General features: G+C 41.4%; 1 protein-coding gene across 1 annotated transcript in view; it reads right to left on the bottom strand.

Annotated features, from left to right (window-relative positions):
- The window catches only part of Pi4KIIIalpha (phosphatidylinositol 4-kinase III alpha), a 266,913-nt gene that overhangs the window by 147,885 nt on the left and 97,920 nt on the right, over nt 1–21,108 (bottom strand). Inside the window, exons 13-14 of the mRNA XM_067159006.2 lie at nt 17,191–17,350; nt 1,691–1,850 (exon numbers count right to left, since the gene is read on the bottom strand). Of these exons, the coding sequence (XP_067015107.2) occupies nt 1,691–1,850; nt 17,191–17,350 (320 nt within the window). The remainder of the gene's footprint in view (nt 1–1,690; nt 1,851–17,190; nt 17,351–21,108) is intronic.

Raw genomic sequence — 21,108 nt, 5'->3', positions numbered from 1 at the left:
GTCCCGATTCTCATCGTATTAAATCTTTATAAAAGTACCTCACTTATCACGTCATGAATTTTCACTATTGCCACTTAGCAAAATCACATTTTCCTAGCCCTGAAAATGTTATTTGTCATTCCTTGTGAAAGGAACGTGATTTCCGACTCTGGTAAGAAAGAGCCCTTGGAACAGTTGGAAACGGAAGAAGTCGTGAAATTCCTTACTAATGAAGATAAAATTAAAATCCATCAGAAAGTGGATTGGCACAATCATCTTTAAGCGTGCAGAGAAAAGTCGAAACTCCCACCTTCGAGTGTCGACTTGATCATTTGAGCTAGTCGAACCAAAGTTTTGTTGTTCAAAATGGCGGCCAAAGTTGCAGCTGCACATGGTTGAGTGTAATGTCTAATTCATTGTCTAGACCATAAAATAATATTAAATATGTCCACTGGTCCAAAATAAAAGGCTTCTATTACCATTTGTTTTAAAAGGAGTGTGATTTGCAATAATACTTTATATTTTCATGGGACCCCCAGCAAATTTATTTTTAAAAATTTTTTATTACATCTTTCAATGCACTGTTGATATTTTATAATCCCTGGCAGAAAATGTTTCCTTAATTGTTCTCTCGTGTATTCCACACCTTTTAATATTCTCGTCTCATCTTTACAAATGGTAGATATAGTTTTCAGTATAGGGTACCCACGGTTACACGACATAAAATGCCATCATGTCAGAAATAATCTTATCTAGTGTTTCTTTATCCCTTTTGGATAGTTTTTATTTGCGTAATTAGTAGTATGTTTTCTCACTTAACACATTCTTTTACTTTGTCCCCTGCAGAAACGTCTTAACAAGGTTTTACTGTAAGGATATATATTCAATGACTTTACACTAAACAGAATTCTTAAGTTTCTGGATGTTAGGCATTGTTGCTTCCAAAGCATAATCCAATTTTCAGGACAAATTTAGACAGAAAAGGGCGTGTTGTATTGTGTTGTTTTGTTACGGTCATCAGTCCACACACTGGTTCGATGCAGCTCTCCATGCCACCGTATCCCGTGCTAACCTTATGATTTCTACGTAGCTACTATAATCTGCCGTATTCATACCTCGGTCTAACCCTGCCGTTCTTACCGCATACACTCCCCTCAAAAACTATCATTCTATCTCTTCTTCTGGTCAAATTTAGCCAAATCGATCTCCTCTCACCAATTTGATTCAGCATCTCTTCATTTGTGATTCAATCTACCCTTCTCACCTTCAACATTCTTCTGTAACACCACATTTCAAAAGCTTCTATTCTTTTTCTTTCTGAGCTAATTATCGTCCACGTTTCACTTTCATAAAATGCTAGGCTCCAGACGAAAGTATTTAAAAATATCTAATTCCTGTATCAATGTTTGAACTGAGCAAATTTTTGTTGTTGTTAAGACAGGCCTTCCTTGCTTGTGCTACTCTGCATTTTATGTCCTCCTTACTTCTGCCATTGTTAGGTATTCTACTACCCAAGTAACAATATTCATCTACTTCCTTTAACACTCCATTCAACTGCACTAAATTACTTTTGTTTCGACTTTATTTATTTTCAGCTAGTATTCCTTCTCCAGGACTGTGTCCATTCCATTAGGCAATTTCTCCAGAGCGTTACTTTAGAATACTGTACAAACAGTAACAGCCTGTTTGATAATGTGGTAAAGGAGAGTACCTGAATCCGCTGCAGTAAAGCCCATGACAACACAGTAGAGCCAGAAGTCTCGGAACAACTTGTGGAGCCTCGGCTTGGGGTTGCGTATCGGAGGGAGACGACGCATCAGTACGGCGATCACTGGGATGAGCAGACCTAAGTTACCGGCACTGCTGGAGGCCTGAGGAAACCAGACACAAACATTATTACCACCTTACATGTGTAAGAAAAGTAAATAAGAACCAAGAATTTAAACCTGATCTCCAATTTTCTTTTTTTTATCCCTCAGATAGTCTATTAAAACCTTAAAATTATTTTCTAATAATAACAATAATTTTAAAAAAAGAGACCTAAACAAATGCTTCTTAGTTCACGATTATTCAAATATTTAAATGTTTAGACTGACTGGCTCGGGTGGAACGGCGTTTGCTTTTTGAGCCTATGTTGGCCAGTTCCATAAGTTATATTTTGTATATTTTGAGTAAATTCCTGAGTGAACATTTTGAGTGAATTTCTGAGGGACTGCATTGTAACTGTTCCAATAAGGGAGGGTCTACCTAGCCAAGGTGGTAATGGCACACTCAGTTCAGCTGGAAGTGCGTGGGTTCGATTTCCGATCAAGAAGTCGAAAAATTTAAGAAACGAGTTTTCAACTTCTGGAGGTGAACATGACCCTGCAGTTCACTCAGCGAGCATCAAAAATAAGTACCATATAAACTCTTGGTGGCAAATTGGGCCAGGCTTAGAACTAACCACTTTTCTCCACCAAGTGCCGATGTTACAGATAATGGAAGCTTTTACTTTCGATTCCTCCAAGGGCCTTCATAGCCTGTATGGAGAGATTATATTTTGCTTACATGTAAGGAATATTGTAAGTTATTATCTGTCCATTTTATGTGAATTCCTATGTGTGTAATTGTAATTATTATGTTGCACTACTCAAAAGTACAGCCTCCGTGGCTCAGTTGGCCTCTCATCGCTGGGTTCCGTGGTTCAAATCCCGGTCACTTCATGTGATATTTGTGCTGGACGAAGCAGAGGCAGGACAGGTTTTACTCTGGGTACTCTGGTTTTCCCTGTCATATTTCATTCCAGCAACACTCTCCAATATCATTTCATTTCATCTGTCATTCGTTACAGTCGGAAACAACAAACGTTCTGGCAGCCCGTATATTATTATTATTATTATTATATTCTGTTGTACCAAGCAAGTGGCCGTGCGGTTTGAGTCGTGCTGCTGTGAGCTTGCATTTGGCAGATAGTGGGGTTAAACCCCCCTGTCGGCAGCCCTGAAGATGACTTTCTGTGGTTTCCCATTTTCAAACCAAGCAAATGCTGGGGCTGTACCTTAATTAAGGCCACAACTGCTTCCTTCCCACTCCTACCCCTTTCCTATCCCATCGTCATCACAAGACGTATCTGTGTTGGTGCGATGTAAAGCCAAAGAAAAAAAGTCCTGCCTTGCGTAAAACCTGCAATGTGAAGTTTGGAAAAAATCGTCAAAGGGCAACATGCCTGATGATTTCCGTGGCATAAGCCAGTACAGTTGGGGAATAATACAAATAGATCTTCACAAAAATTAGTATTTAAATATCATGTTGAGCATGTAAGATGACTACGATTTTCTTGAGTACATTTTAATGTTAAAAACAGTCTCATATTCAGGCCAATATGGTATTTGTTAATAGTAATTTGTTCAAAGTATAGGGTCCAACCAATACGTAACACCCTACACAATGGTAGTGCAGACTAGTACCATTAGAACTCTATGAATATAAATCTGTCTAACTATTGCATAAATACATCCACTCCCTACTACTGGCTTTATGTCACAATCATGATTGTTCTTAACCTTGTCTTCAGTTTTGTAACTCCAGTCAGTAATCAATTTAATCTCATAACACATTTCAAAAACATGTCTACAATCAATCTATTCTTATCTGTCTTCAGATTCAAAAGATAGGAATTATCATAAGATATTTAAATGTGCCACTGTTCATTACGTGATGTACACAACTACCATGTGCAGCAGTAGCTGAGTGATGTATACACGGAGAAGATGAATAAAGCTGAAGTACGTGTGTCTAACTTTTACATTAGTGATCAACGGCAAGAGTTGATCTTCGAGTGTAAATACTATATAAAAACAGCTGTCAACAGAAGTCTCAATTTTTAATACATTCTGTAGAAATATATAAATCCCTTCAATTTAATTCACTCAGGACAATTAGGAGAAGGGATCCGACACTTTGAAATATGAACGTACTGGCCAAAGAAAGACGAGGGTCATGAAGGGTTGAAAATGAAAGACCCTCTAAGATTCAAAAAACCTAATACCATTGGGGTTGGAAAAGAACAAGAGTTGAGTTAGGCAGATTGGATAGGAAAGATGAAAGTGAGGAGCCTGGCGCAAGTAAGTGGAAGCCCCATGGTCCCCAACCCACGCTCCCAAGTAGAGATCACCTGGGGCCCCTTTTATTTGCCTCTTACGACATGCAGGGGATACTGTGGGTGTTATTCTACCACCCCCACCTACAGGGAGTTGGATCTCACTGCCCCAGACTGAAAGAATTGATCATCAAGACAGATTACTCACCTACACACATTCTTGAAGAATGTAATTTTCATGTATCCTTTATTCGTGAATATGTTCAATGATGTTCAGAAACTTTATGAACAATGTATGGCACATGGTGGCACACATACTGTACCAGCGCAATTAAATAACATTTTGGTGTCCTTTGTTTTGCCGCCTATAGTGTATCATGACAATAAAATCCTTGGCCAGGTCAGGAACAGAAACACAAGGCTCCATGTCAGCCATCCACTACACCATTAGAACAAGGCAGTGGTAACATAAGCTATCAAATGGGACAAAATACAACACAGTGTTAATGAACGTAGGTTTTCAGGGCTCAATTTATTAAAATAAAGAAAGAAATAGTTAGTGGGATGTAAACACAATAACATTCTTCAGGAATTTTGTAGGCAAGTTATCTGTCTTGAAAATCAATTCTTTCAGTCTGAGGGTGGTAGAACAACACCCACAGTATCCCCAGCTTATCGTATGAGGTGACTAAAAGGTGCCCCAGGGGAGGCCGTGGATAGTACAGTTGTGACTTTCATGTTCTTTTGAAGAATTTGTTAGCTCAATGTCGGGGGCAGACTTCACATGCCCTAATGAAGGCCAATGCAATTTGGTGGAAAGCTCAGCTTTGTGGCTTTAATCCAGTTAGGACATTTATTTCTTTATTTTAATACAACACAGTATGTTCGGATATTTCTTTGGAAAACATAAAATTTTAAAAAAAGCTGACTTCTACTGACAGCTGTTATTTTGTACAAGCTGCAAAGAGTGAAACAACTGTTTAAGCAGACATATTAAGACTGTTAGGTTGTATCTTAGATGTGAAGCTTTGATGGTCTGTAGAGTTATTTAGCTCTTCTTCCAGGTTGAACCATGTTGCCTTTTTCTGCACATTTCATACAGCTGACATTTCAAATGCACTGTAGTATTCTTTGTTATGGCAACTGAAATACCCCTACTCGATCCAAGGTAATCAGTCTCCTGGGTACTAATCGACTTCGAGTTAGTGTGCTGGCCGTTAAATAGCCTTCTCTCCCTGGCTGACATAAGCCCTGCAAGGGCTCATGAGAAGTCTGGGAGATGTGTCACTTGCCAGGTAGCTGGGGATTGCCAGTGCCATTACATAACGATGGTCCATCCTGGATGTTCATGTTGTGACCTGCATTTTGTAATTACTGTATAATGAGCATCCAAGAATTGCTGATTTTGTATCCTTCCTCTAAATTCCTATTGTTCACATGTTACAATATGCAGGTCACTAGATGAATATACAGGATGAACCCTCATAATGTATGAGGGCCATCCAGAAATTAAGATTCCCTATTTATTAAAAAAAAAAAACAACCAGCATAGTTACATGAAAATCTTTATTGGCACCCTGTACAGCATTGTTGGAGCTAATTTCGACATTATCACCACCAGAATTGAGGCACTTGTTATATCGTGGGATCAACTTTTGTATGCCAGTATCGTAGAAGCCTGCCGCTTGGGAATGGACGCAGTGTGTGACGTTCGTCTTCAGCTCTTCATAGTGTGAAAATGCTGACAGGACAGGAATTTTCTGAGGTGGAAGGAAAGAAGAAAATCACTGGGAGCAAGATCAAACAACTCCCAGCCGAACTCCTGCAGAACGGGCGCTGTGCGCTGAGCCGTATGTTGGCGAGCATTGCCATGGATCAGCACAATACCTGCACTGAACGTTGCACGTCTCCTGTTTTGAATGGCCCATCACAATTTCCGTCGAAACTTTATCACAGACTGAACCTTGCAGGCGGTCGGAGAAAGAATATGAGCCGTCATTTCAAGCCACTGCTGCTGCGCTACTGACACCAGGCGGGACTTGTCCGGCTGGTATAAGACTGCAATGTCATAGATCTGTCACGCATGCTCATATTTCCTGGCTAAATACGTTTACTTTATAAGAACAGAAATAGGGAAAATTAATTTCTAGATGGCCTACGTAATAGCACCCAACTACCTGGCAAGTAACATACACCTTCCAGGCTTTTCACGAGTCCCTGCAGGGCTTAAATCAGCCCGAAAGAGAAAGCTGTTTAAAGGCCAAGCACAATAACTACTCTCGTAGTTTATTAGCTGCCTAGGAGAATGATTACCTCGGAAGGAGTAAGGATACTTCAGTTGCCATGACGAAAAATATTATAATGTATTTGAAACATCAACAAACTTGACAGAATGTGCAGAGAACAACACTGTTCAACCCGGAAGAACTAAATAACTGTTAGGTTGTGGTCAGATTTAACAACATCAGTACACAGTTTGAGTTAAGTCAACTAGTGAAGAGTGCGATGTACACAAATCTGAGGTGTCCAAGATCAAATGGCTGCAGTTTTGTATTTGGCGTTCAGTGCACAGTGCTAACAATAAATGGTTAAACAACATATAGTTTGATATTCTAAGTACCATTTGTCACACCGTACTGAGGTCAAGGACGCCTTCCTTTACCCAAAACCAATCCAGAGAAGTCTTACCTCAATGTAGCTTTGAAGATAATGAGAACACAAACTAACTGCTAGCTCAGCAGCAAGATTATCTCAGATTGTGTCACATAAATTATTAACTAGTAAACTTTCAGGTGGCACAGAAAAAAAAAAAAAAACTAATTTCCTTCTTACCATCTGAATTTAAGCATTACCTATGACACACAATACATACATTTTAAAACTTTATGATGTCTGATGCAGACAGCTTAGATTTCATATATGTATAGGAAGCTCAAAATAATAATTCATTTAATATCCTTTCTAACAGCTAAGGTTAACCAATAACAGGGTGTCAAAACTTTACACTGGAGTCTTTTAATGAGCCAAAAATCAAACAGCCTGGTATTTTACTTAACCACCCTTAAATGCCATAGATCTCAATTAGCACTGAAAGCACAATCTCAAGAAAAAAAGGTTAATTCCAAAAATAAGTTCTGCCAGTCTGTCATGTTCACAGCTATTTACTTAGAAAATCAAATAGTGTCAATAGAAGAGATGTAAATCTTCTACTTTTGCACTATCCTTGAACATTAATACACAATTTTTTCTTCTTCTTCTTCTTCTTCTTCTTCTTCTTCTTCTTCTTCTTCTTCTTCTTCTTCTTCTTCTTCTCCTCCTCCTCCTCCTCCTCCTCCTCCTCCTCCTCCTCCTCCTCGTACCATATCCTCATTGGATGTCGGTTGTCATCAGGGCGATCTGGTTCTTGTTCTCAACAACTCAGAAAAGAGTGGGGGTAATGAGCCCATACCATTCTCATAGATTTCGTAGGCAAGATATTCTCCTTCCTTCATTTTTACCATGTAAGATAGGCTGAAGGAGTCTATATTTATCATTTCAAATTATATGGCTAAAGTACTCAAAGTTTCTTCTTTTTGATGTGGTGCATGACCTCTACTCATCCACTGGAGTACTTCAGTGTTGCATATTTTGTCAATCCATGATATTCTATTTTTTTTAATTTTACTTTTTTGCTATTTGCTTTACGTCGCACCGACACAGACAGGTCTTATGGTGACGATGGGACATGAATGGCCTAGGAATGGGAAGGAAGCGGCCATGACCTTAATTAAGGTACAGCCCCAGCATTTGCCTTGTGTGAAAATGGGAAACCACGGAAAACCATCTTCAGGGTTGCCGGCAGTGGGATTCGAACCCACTATCTCCCGGATGTGAGCTCACAGTTGCGCGCCTCTAACCACCCAGCCAACTCGCCCGGTCCCATGATATTCTGAGCAGGCATCAGTAGCACCACGTCTCAAAAGATCAAAGTTTTTGGTGGTGTTCTCTGTTAAGGTCCAAGTCTTCAGCACCATAAAATAAGACAGAAAATACATAACACTGAAGTAAACGGAGATGGAGATTGACCTTAAAGTCCCTGTTACAGAGAAGTTTGCTCATTCTCTTGAATGCAGTCTTCGCCTGTTCAATCTGGAACGTAATTTCGACAGTATTGTTTCAGCTGTGTTCAAGTACGCTGCCGAGATACTTAAAGCGTTGGACTTGCTCCAGTAATGTGCCAGCTACTGTCAAGTTAACAGGTTGAATGACATGTTTGCTTATGAACATTACTTTGGTCTTTTTCGTGTTTAAATGCAGGCCTGCTGTAGCACTGTGTTCAACCACACAGTTTAGTAATGTCTGCAGATCTTCAGCATTTGTTGCAAGGGGAACAGTATCATCTGCATATTGCAGATTATTTACTGTGATCCCATTAACAACGATGCCCTCCTGTTTTCCTTCTAGTGCTTCAGAAAATACCCTTTCAGAGTAAATATTGAACAGGAGTGGAAATAGTACACAGCCTTGCCTCACTCCTTGCTTTATTTCAATAGCACAGGTGTTTGTGCTGTCAACCTTAACTGATGCAGGTCTGATTCCAATACAGGTTGGCAATAATTCGGATATGTCTACCATCCACACCGATATCATCTAGATATGCAGCAATGTTTCATGTTTCACATGGTCAAAAACTTTTTCATAATCAATAAAAGAAGCATATACATCCCGAGACATATCTATGCACCTTTGTACCAAAACCTGCATCCCCAGCAATGCCTCTCTGGTGCCAAATCCACTACAGAAACAAAACTGTGTGCTACCTATGTAGGATTCACATTTGCCGTATATTCTCACATGTATTACTTTTACGAAGATTTTGAGAACATGGCTCATTAGGCTTATGATTATGTAATCTACATGAGATTTAGACATTGTTTTCTTTATCATATTTTCATCAGCTTTAAAATGTTGCTCTCATAAAACCCTGCACCTGAATAAAAGTACAACAGCATGTTCCATGTTGTCATTGCAGGTGTAAATGTGTCAGACAGTGCCTTCTTCATAGCTGGGAACAAGTAGAAGTCAATGGGTACAAGATCAAGACCATAAAGGGCATGATCCTTCAGTTTCCCACGGAATCTTTTCACAAGAGCTGCTGTTTGCACTGCCGTGTGGGGTCTCGCATTTTCCTTAAAAGTTTTAAATACTATCTTAAAAAGCACATTGGCTGGCTCTGATATTTCACTGAGATTGCATCTGATTAGTACTGAATAAGGTAGAACCAGAATGATTTCCTTTCAAGGTTATTGTATGACGAGCTACAGAGATGAATGTCAAACACATGGATGTCGTCATTTGCGCTGACCAGTAGGACACCATGGGTAATGTTGTCTCATTATTGAAGATCACACTGTGTCTCAGTGCACATTGTTAGGACCATCGTGGAGTACCGCAAAGTGGCAGCATGGTGGGTGCCTAGACAACTGACTACCAAGCCAATGGGTACCAGTCTGTAACATCTCCCTCAATTCAAGCAGGAAGGCAAGCAGTTTCTGTTCCACTCTGTGATGGGGTATGATAGTAGATATGCCCTGGAAATGAAGCATGGCTTCATGGAAAGAAAGTACCTATGCTGCCCAGTAAGGAAGATGTTTAAAGTTTAAAGAAAGATTATGCATCTATGTTTTGGGATGCAAATGGAAATAATTTCTCGACTTACTTTATGACAGGACAATTTCAAAGATATTCATTGCAATATTGTAATATATTAACAAAGTTGAAAGCCACTATTTGATGAGGGAGGTCAGGACTGCTCATAACTGCTGTTGTGCTTCTGTGGAGGGAGGAGAGTAAAAGATGTTGAGGGAAGGGAGGGAAGGATTTTACATGGAGAGTTGCGGGTTGTAGGAGAGGTTTTAGCTTTCTTGCGTTTATTGAAAATAATTGAAGCCTGTCCTCAAAGAATGCTGTATATCAGTATTTGGAAAAGTTGAAATTTGCATGGAATAAGGTTGTATATCATCTAAGGAATATCTTGGCACCAGAAGGTTACTCTATATTTAAATAAACAGGAGAGAATTTTTTGTTTGAAAATTGGCTTCCCTGCAAGAACGTTGTACATCAACAAACATTGACAACTTCAGTAATCTGAGTATGTCACCGGCTGCTGCTTCCATGAACCATGCCTGCCATAATTGTTTGTCAACCTAAGATGTCTGCATCAGCACTGACCTTCATTAGTTTAGTTAACTGCATTCAAATTTTAAAAAGTATGTAGTTGAGATTTAATCAAACAGCATACATATACGAGGGCAAGTCAGTAAGAATCTGCAGGTTGGCTCTAATTGTCTTTAGGTTGGCTCTATGGCACTGTGTACTCACCAACCGCTAGACTGCACCATTGTCTCCGTATGTGGTAGGTTTCAGCATTATCGGATCGGTACAGCTTCCGCTATTGCAACATGAAGATGACCGCGCCATTCTCCGTTTGCACCAAGGAAGAACAGCGTCCCGCAATCTGTTTTTTGTGGCCCGAGGGTGTACCAGGAGTGGAAATTCATAGAATATTCACTCGTCTGTTATTCAGGATCATATTACACACTTGTTCAATATTGGCATCAGTTACGGCTGCAGATGGACACCCGGAATTTGAACTGTTCAATCCACTGGGAAACACTTCGCTGTGGCAAAACTTTGTCCCCGTATTGTGCTGAAAGTCTTCTTCTTCTTCTGTGAATGAAACCTCCACAAATGTAGACAATGGTGCCATCTAGTGGCTGGTGAGCACACAGCACCATAGGGCCAACCTAAAGACAATTAGAGCAAAACTGCATTTACTTACTGACTTGCCTATGTATTATTAGATTATCTGTCCAAATTTGATTTGACCACAAGGATCTGCAAATCAGTATAACTGAAATTAATTACCAGCACATAAACGTTAACAAATAATAATAATATTTTTTTTTTTTGCCCAACCTGAAGTTTTGTCTATAAGGTTAAATATTACTTAATTAGTTGTGCACATTTCTACAAGCAGACATGTGTGTCATCATTGTAACTGACCGCGAGTAAAACAATCTGCCATGCCTTGTTGCCCAAGACCTGAGAGGAAAGAAAAACAAAAAAATCATACATCAACACCAGTGTAACTGGTATACCACATGACACCTTGTAGCACAAATGCCACATGAGCTTATTGAGATACAAATTAGTTGCAAAATTTTCCGCAATGTGTTGACTTCTTTACTGTCTCTCTACTGGTGTTGTCTGGTCCATTTCTTGGTGGATTGAGATAAGGGAGGGAGGAGCTCGTGACAGCTGTCATCTCCAGCTTTCTCTAACAAGAGCCAGGTTTAATGCACCAGAATATCTTGTGATAATTATGGAACAAAGCTGATCATGAACAGGCATACACACGAAATATTGTCGATGTCTCCAAGTGACTAAAAATAAATCAAAGAAGTCTAAATACATGACATCAAACCCTCGGGGAATCTAAACAATCTAAGTTTAGAGGAATGATTAGCCGCGTGACAAAGTTTACATGCATTAGCTCTACAATGACGACGACTTGACTTAATGAAGAGGTGAACGCGAATTAATGCAGCTAAGACGAAGTAATTAATGACGACAGGTGTCACCTGTGATCATTGGATGAAAGACCATCCGAGTTCATAAAGAAAGTGCTTTTCAGCCTTACTTAATACAACAAACACGCATGTGTCTACCTCATATATAACGTCATTTTAAACCTTGGTTTGGATTACGATTTTCTAAGAACAAAAGTATTTTAAGATCTTGTATGTCACTCAAACATTTTGAAGCTGAAGATGATGTCAAGGAAAATTATGATAATTTGCTGTTACTTGTTACCTGAATTGCAGCAAAAATGCGACAATGAAACGTAGCAAGAATAAATGAAAGCTTTGTTTCAAAGGGGGCATAAAAGGATAATGATAACGTAAGCGAAGTGAAGTGAAGAATAAGGGCCACAGTAATCATGAACAGGAGCGAAAAGAGAAGTCTATTCCAACAGTGAGTGACGCAGAGAGCAGCCTACATGCTCTGTTCAGCTAGGGGAGGGTGCTACATGTTGACAATGTTACGAGGGCTAGTGATTTTCCGAGCAGACTTGAACGTATGGTAAACCAGTGCAAAACACAACAGCACACATTTTGACTGAGGCTCAACCTGACAAAACTGAATACATGGAGTGTGACATACAGACAAACAGTGACTACGACTCTAGTTGACAGTGTCCTGCTGGTGATGTCTTCAAATTTTAGTTATATGTAACTTAAAAGCTTTTCACTCTGTTGAACACAAAAATTCAACCCAAGTATTATACTTTAATATACCTGTAAAAGAAAAAAAACATTAAACAAGGAATAAAAATACACACTATTAAACAAAAAATGACATGTTTCTTTCTTAAAAGAACATCATCAGGTTCTATCAAGTCACACTGAATATTTGAAAATACAAGGGTGATCAAATATAAACAGGATTTTATTTTTTATTTAAATTCATTTATTCAAAAACACCAAGGCAATTACAATTTATTTTTCTACATAGTTTCCTGCTTTGGAAATGCATTTGCCTCAGCGTATGGGCAGCTTTTTATTGCCCTCATCGTAAAAAGAACAGGGTTGTGTCACCAGCCAGTTGCGCACAAAGTCTTCCACACTCTCGTCATCTTCAAATCGTTGCTCTCCTAGAGCTTCTTTAAGCGGCCCGAACAAATGGAAATTCCTGGAAGATAAGTTCGGGCTCTAAGGAGGATGATCAAGTGCAGTCCAGTGCATTTCCTGTAGCTTGGAGACAGAGCTGCATGGGGAGGGACTCGTCTGGAACACATTTTACGTAACTGTTGGTCGTTTTAAACTATTGCTTGACAGCTCCCATAACTGATTCACACTTGTTCTGCAATTTCTGATACCCTCGCCCGTCAATCTTCGTCAATAATGTCTTTAACTGCGCAAATGTTTTCGTCTGTAATGCTGATCCCACGACGGCGATCATGCTGCTGATTTTCCACACATTCTCATCCTTCCTTGAACTTTTTATGGCAGGCAAACACACGTGTCCTTGAAAACGTTTGATCACCGAACTGTGCAGTCAATCTCTGGCAAATATCCGGTGCTGTAACTCCTTCACGAGCAAGAAATTTTATAATTATGTGTTGTGCAGTGGAAGGGTGCAGCTGTTGCTCTGACATCGTGAGTGTTACTGAGGAAACGGTGGAAAATATGTAACAGCACGCTCTCCCCACTACTAACGGTCCTGCCTAAGCATAGCAGAAGCACGGTGCCAGTCCTACCAACTGTTGATGTTCAGGAACAAAAATCCAGTTTATATTTGATCAACCTTCGTATTTGTTTATTTCTGTCCAAACATCTAGGAATTGTAAATTTGGAACTTATCTTAATACAGTCCTGCTTTTTCTCCACTCCAGCATATCGTTGCTCTTTCACTGGTTCGAATCCAACCGGTTGCCAGTCCACCAACCCTCCATTACGTCATACCCCCCCATCCTGGTCAGGTAAAAGACATGCTGCACTTCCCCTTCCGCTTAATTTTATCATTGTTGTTGCTATCCATATTATTATTTCTTGTATTACAATTCTTTTTAAAAAATATGTAAGGGTTCTCAATGAGCATTTAATAGTCTGCCTTTTGTACCCGTAATTTTATTAATTAGAGTTATTGTAAGATGATGTTATTTTTGAGAAAGGAGAGTGCAGTTTACTATAGACCATCTGTGCTGGTATTCTGTGCTGTTCCCATTTTTTATTATATCGCTCAAGAGGTCGCCTGCGAGTCTGGAGAAGACATGAAGAGTGACTCAACTGCTGTACAATCTAGCATTGCTTGTGGATCTGTAACATGTGAGAGGCCACAAGTTTTGACACACAAACAGATCTCCTGATTAACTGCAATGGATCCTTAACTGCTCGATGGTACACTGACAAGATCTTACATGAAGCAACTTACAGAAAACGCATTATTCATACTAGAATGCATGATGTGAACATCATTCAGAGATTCCTACAAAAGCACCACAAGTAATGAATGGAGTGGTCATGTACAAACCTCCACATGAATCTGACTGAAATAGTCTGGGACACTCTGGAGCAATCCATTCTAGTAAGAAAGCCACCACCCCAAAAACTCCAAGAGCCCTTGAAGACAACATTTTGGAAGAGTTGGAATGTCCGTCTCAACTGAATGTGCAGCACCTTCTCAGAAACATGAAAAGGCGTCATGAAGCTGATATCCATGTGAGGAGTGGTTATATTCTTCATTCTTCTTCCTCTTTCTGAGCTGTCTCTTTATGAGAGTGGCAATCATAACTGCAATCCTTTCTTTTGAGGCTGCCATTCAAAATAGATGCGGAGTCAAGTTCAAACCATTCCTGCAATTTCTTGAGCCAGGAGATCTTCCTCCTCTCTGGTCTACGCCATCCTTGCAGGTTGTCTTCTATGATTAGTTGCTGGAGGTGGTACTTGTTTCGTAATAATGTTATTTGCTTTACATCCCACTAACTACTTTTTAAGGTCTTCGGAGACGCCGAGGTGCCGGAATTTAGTCCCGCAGGAGTTCTTTTACGTGCCAATAAATCTACCGACACGGGGCTGTCGTATTTGAGCACCTTCGAATACCACCGGACTGAGCCAGGATCGAACCTGCCAAGTTGGGGTTAGAAGGCCAGCGCCTTAACCATCTGAGCCACTCAGCCCGGCGTACTTGTTTCGAATCACCCGGCCAAAATATTGGAGTTTCCACCATTTAACATTGTAGAGCACCTCCATCTCCCTGCCTATGCGATCCAGCACCTCAGTGTTTCTCACCTTGTCGGTCCACATTATTCCTCATTAAGACACTCATTTACTGTGTAGCCATTGTGATGTATGACCAGGGACCACATTGTGTATGGCACATAGTGTAATGATGCCATGTACCAAGTATCCAAAGAATGCTTTTCATTTCATTTTTTAATTGTTGAAAAGAAGAAATTTTGTTTTCATTTCAATATGCATGCATATCACGGAGATCAACATCGTCCTCCTCCGCCTTTCCCTTATTCAGCTCCTACCGGGTTGGGGCATTTATGGTACTTCTCTACCTTCCTCTCTCCTCCCACCATTCCTCTTCTATCATTGTGTCTCAGTCCAGCTTTCTTCTTCTTGCACTCCTCTTTATGGAATCAATCCACCTTGTTCTAGGTCTTCCTCTCGCTCTCTTTACCTTGAACTTCACCTCCATCATCTATCTTGGTATTCTTTCTTTCTCCATCCTCTTTACATGTCCAAACCATCTTAGTTTAGTCCTATCAATTCTCTCATTTATGTTTTCTATTCTGACCTTCTTTCTCACACCTTGGTCTCTCAGTCTGACTTTCCTATTATACTTCTTAGGGGTTTCATTTCACTGGCCTGAGTTCTACTCTCCTCTCCACCTGTCACTGTCCAGGTCTCAGCCACATAAGTCAATATGGGTGCATAATACATTTCGTACATTATCTCTTTACACTTTCTTATTCCAGACAAGCTTACTTACACTCCGGTAGAATGCATGGCCCTGTTGCACCCTCTCACTAATCTCCACGTCCAGCCTTGCATAATTCACTCTCCAGGTATTGATGATGATGATGATTGTTTAAAGGGGCCTAACATCTAGGTTATCGGCCCCTAATGGTACGAAATGAGATGAAATATAATGACAATTTAAAAGTCCAAAAACCTCCAGTGACCAGAATTCAAAACATGAGGACAAAGAATGAATGGATGAATATGAATTTAAAACAATCAGTGGATCCGACCCGCAGTGCCTCACATTCACATAAACTGACGTAAAACAATAGTATTACTGACTAAGGGACTGCTTCTAAAGCACAATACCGAATCGATGATGCTTGCAGTCTAAAGGGGTCCAAAATCCAAGTCATCGGCCCCTCATAATGGTACTTATTGTTAGAAAAGTAGAAGCATGGTATTTGTCATGGTGCGCTACTAATCAAAAGAAGCGTAGACTCACGGTATTCCACACATTATGGTACTACTCACAGGTAATGAAATTCGCACATGTAATACAGACTTATGGTGTTTTGCACATTGTGGCGCCATTTACAGGCAACGCAAACCTATGGTGCTCATCACATGAGTGTACTGACCATAGGGACTTGTACTATCCCATGGTGTTCCTCATATAGTGGGTACTAATCATAGGCAAGCCGAAACCATGGTGTCGCTCATATAGTGGTACGAATCACAAATACTGTAAAAGCCGACAGTGCACTCTAAGTGGGGGGATGACCGCACGGTGTTCCTGCGTACTACTAATCACAAACCTATTTGGTACCTACATAGTGGTAGCACGCGCAAGTAAAAGCAACCCATGGTGTTCCCCACATGGTGGTACTAATCACAAGTAGTTTCATGGTTCTAATCCAATCATCCCTTGGTCGCCCATTTTAGTCGCCTCTTATGACAGGCAGGGGATACCGTGGGTGCATTCTTCGTCTGCGTCCCCCACCCACAGGGGGTTGTGTGTTTGGTCCGCGACAGATATTTTATTTCCCTCAACTCTGCCAGCAAGCCGGTTAGGACCCCCCTATCCACCACCTGGGACGTGCTACGTGAGAGTATCACTTCTCCCCCTGCTATGCCGGCGTAGTAGGTTCGTGGCCCAGGAATTTGAAACTGTCAACAATTTCAAAGCTTTGCTCACCAATTTTCACAATACCTTTCCCTAGTATTTCTCCTCTTGATATCACCATGGTTTTGCTTTTCTCTCCACTGATTTTCATACCAAACTTCAATTTTCTCGCTAAGTAAATCAAGTTGTTCCTGTACTTCTTTGCTGTTTGTTCTCCCGACCATAATACTGTCTGCAAATAGTAATAACTTCACCTCCCTATTCCCATATACTTCCTTTGTCTCCTTTACAATTTTGTCCATAACTTGTAGAAACAAAAAAAAGGCAACAAACTTCCCTGTCTTAGTCCAGTTTCATTTCTAAACCATTCTGTCTTTCCAAATGGATCATGGAGGTCTGAACATATCAAAAAGTGACCATAATTTTCCTCTGTGCAGTGTATAATAAAAGTAATAAAAATACCTTTCACTGGGCTTGAATGAGTCTAAGCTTACCTTGAGAGCAGCAGGAGCCTTTTCTGAAGCCCTCTTTCCTTCTAGACCAAGCTGCACAAAAAGTTCCAGTAGGCGGACCAAAAGCTCGTTCATTCCTGCTTCACCCTGAAGATTGGCGGCGATGTTTGCAAGAGCATTGACTACAGCTCCTGAAACGTGCCTGTTGAAACAAGAAGAGTAGACTTACAAAACACTGACTGTAAGAAAAGCAATAACCACCTAGTTGGAACTGTCAAATTTGGCCATAATTTTATAAAACCAGGGATAGAGTGTAAATGATTCTGTAATATATAGAAGAACCACGGACTGTGCTGCGCATGGAAACCAAACATCATACCCACCAACCAAGGGCAAACTTTACAGACATACCCAATTAGGATTTTTCTTGCTAGTGGCTGTATGTCGCACCGACACAGATAGGTCTAATGCTGACAATGGGATAGGAAAGGCCTAGGAGATGGATGGAAGCAGCCGTGGCCTTAATTAAGGTACAGCCCCAGCATTTGCCTGGTGTGAAAATGGTAAACCACAGAAGACCATCTTCAGCGCTGCCGACAGTGGGATTCGAACCCACTATCTCCCGGATGCAAGCTCTACCTTAATTAACACATTCACTCCCGTATCCGAGTTACTGTCTATAGCGCGTGACCATGCTGTGGACCGTATCCGAATTAGCCTGAATAAGCGCAACCTTGAATTCGAGCTGTTCCTACGCAGCTGGGATCTATTTTGGTCACAAATATGTGCGAGAGAGATGAAGGTAATACCCTTATGAATGATTTTACTCACCAGAAACCACATGGCCATGGCGATTTTCCCTCCCAATGCACTTTTATGTTTTGTTTCTGAAGGTAGCCTAGCGCTGGCCCAACTAGCTGCGTAGTTGGTTTGTGATTGCACAAGCGTGTATAATCGTGTTCTGAAGTGTAACCATGGCGTTTGGGGACAATATAAATGATGCAATTGGTGCGAATTTACAAAGCACAGTTTTTCAGCTGCTTGAAAATTATCTTGGCCAGGGGTGTACAGTCTATATGGACAATTACACTGACTGACAGAGCAAATGCAACACCAAGAAGGAGTGGTCAGAACTTTATGCCAATTGCAGGGTAGACTGACGTCACTGAGGTATGCTCATGATGTGAAATGCGCCGCTGTGCTGCGCACGTAGCGAACGATAAATGGGACACGGCGTTGGCGAATGGCCCACTTCGTACCGTGATTTCTCAGCCGACAGTCATTGTAGAACGCGTTGTCGTGTGCCACAGGACACGTGTATAGCTAAGAATGCCAGGCCGCCGTCAACGGAGGCATTTCCAGCAGACAGACGACTTTACGAGGGGTATGGTGATCGGGCTGAGAAGGGCAGGTTGGTCGCTTCGTCAAATCGCAGCCGATACCCATAGGGATGTGTCCACGGTGCAGCGCCTGTGGCGAACATGGTTGGCGCAGGGACATGTGGCACGTGCGAGGGGTCCAGGCGCAGCCTGAGTGACGTCAGCACGCGAGGATCGGCGCATCCGCCGCCAAGCGGTGGCAGCCCCGCAAGCCACGTCAACCGCCATTCTTCAGCATGTGCAAGACACCCTGGCTGTTCCAATATCGACCAGAACAATTTCCCGTCGATTGGTTGAAGGAGGCCTGCACTCCCGGCGTCCGCCCAGAAGACTACCATTGACTCCACAGCATAGACGTGCACGCCTGGCATGGTGCCGGGCTAGAGCGACTTGGATGACGGAATGGCGGAACGTCGTGTTCTCCGATGAGTCACGCTTCTGTTCTGTCAGTGATAGTCACCGCAGACGAGTGTGGCGTCGGCGTGGAGAAAGGTCAAATCCGACAGTAACTGTGGAGCGCCCTACCGCTAGACAACGCGGCATCATGGTTTGGGGCGCTATTGCGTATGATTCCACGTCACCTCTAGTGCGTATTCAAGGCACGTTAAATGCCCACCGCTACGTGCAGCATGTGCTGCGGCCGGTGGCACTCCCGTACCTTCAGGGGCTGCCCAATGCTCTGTTTCAGCAGGATAATGCCCGCCCACACACTGCTCGCATCTCCCAACAGGCTCTACGAGGTGTACAGATGCTTCCGTGGCCAGCGTACTCTCCGGATCTCTCACCAATCGAACACGTGTGGGATCTCATTGGACGCCGTTTGCAAACTCTGCCCCAGCCTCGTACGGACGACCAACTGTGACAAATGGTTGACAGAACGGAGAACCATCCCTCAGGACACCATCCGCACTCTTATTGACTCTGTACCTCGACGTGTTTCTGCGTGCATCGCCGCTCGCGGTGGTCCTACATCCTACTGAGTCGATGCCGTGCGCATTGTGTAACCTGCATATCGGTTTGAAATAAACATCAATTATTCGTCCGTGCCGTCTCTGTTTTTTCCCCCAACTTTCATCCCTTTCGAACCACTCCTTCTTGGTGTTGCATTTGCTCTGTCAGTCAGTGTATTACAATAGCGTTGGACTCGTGAAACAATTATGGGAACAGAACACTACTGTATGTGGAACAATACGGTCAAATAGGGGTGTACCAAAAGATCTAAAGGAACACCGGATAATTCTCAAACGGGGGGAAATTACTTTCACGAGGGACGAGGATGTATTGCCTGTTTCTTGGAGGGACAAAAAGGTTGTTACTATGGTAACTACCACCCATTCGGCAGAAATGGTTGAAACAAACAAATCTGGAAAAATACAAATGAAACCAGAGTCTGTGACCGACTATAATAAACAGATGCATGGTGTTGACTGCAGACCTCTATCCTTTCATGAGGAAAACTATAAACTGGCCAAAAAAGTTTTTTTTATTTACTGTACTGCTCACTTTTTAACGCATTTTGGCTGTTCCAGAACTCAAATCCTAAAAAAATAATAAACATTTCTGAATTTCATGCAGACAGTAGTTAGGAACTTGCTCCAGAAAGAAAGTGAACCCGACATACAAGTACAGTCACCTCTCTCCGACATCTCAGTTCCATCTACTTCATCGGCTCCAAGTCAATGTGCCACGATTTTGCCGCCAAAAAGGGCACCGTCCAAGAATCCACCATTTAGGTTAGATGGGAAGAGAAAAAGAGGATTTTCTCTTGAATTTTCCACCATCAAATAAAGTCAAGTTCCCCTCAACAAGGTGCAAAGTGAGCTTCAAAAATAAACTTATTAGTGAAACATTTTATTTTTGTGGAAAGTGTGACATACCTACCACACCCTACAGAGATACTAGAGGACTTCATTAAGGTATGTGGGAAATTTTGTTTCCATATCTTGTTTAGTTTAGAACCTATTGTGCCGGGCTGAGTGGCTCAGACGGTTCAGGCACTGGCCTTCTGACCCCAACTTGTTGGTTCAATCCTGGCTCAGTCCGGTGGTATTTGAAGGTGCTCAAATACGTCAGCCTCGTGTCGGTAGATTTACTGGCACGTAAAAGAACTCCCGAGGGACAAAATTCCGGCACCTCGGCGTCTTCGAAAACCGTAAAAGAGTAGTTAGTGGGACGTAAAACAAATAACATTATTATTATTAGAACCTATCGTGAAAATAATTTTTTATTGTTTGCTCTGCCCTTAACAGCTGGAATAGCTGGGCCAGCCCTTTAAATAGCCAGCTCAGATGACGGGCGTGAATGTGCTAAGGCCAGGGCTACGTCCTTCCCACTCCTGACCCTTTCCTATCCACATGTTGCCATAAGACCTATCTGTGTTGGTGCGACGTAAAGCAAAACAAAAAAAAATCTCCTTAATAGTGGAACGAAATCTAGAATAATTACAAGCAATGCTTAATAGTTAGCTACATTATGTAAATTACCTGGGTAGATTTTAAAACAACAGGCATTTAAAAAGGAACATTAAGAAGGTAAAAATTATTGCCTTTTAATTTATAATAATATTATCATTTAAGTTTTG

This window comes from Anabrus simplex, chromosome X (genome assembly GCF_040414725.1).
Source record: "Anabrus simplex isolate iqAnaSimp1 chromosome X, ASM4041472v1, whole genome shotgun sequence".
NCBI classification, from domain to species: Eukaryota; Metazoa; Arthropoda; class Insecta; order Orthoptera; family Tettigoniidae; genus Anabrus; species Anabrus simplex.
Note: the sequence above shows the minus strand (reverse complement) of the source record. Positions and strands in the feature narration are given on the sequence as shown.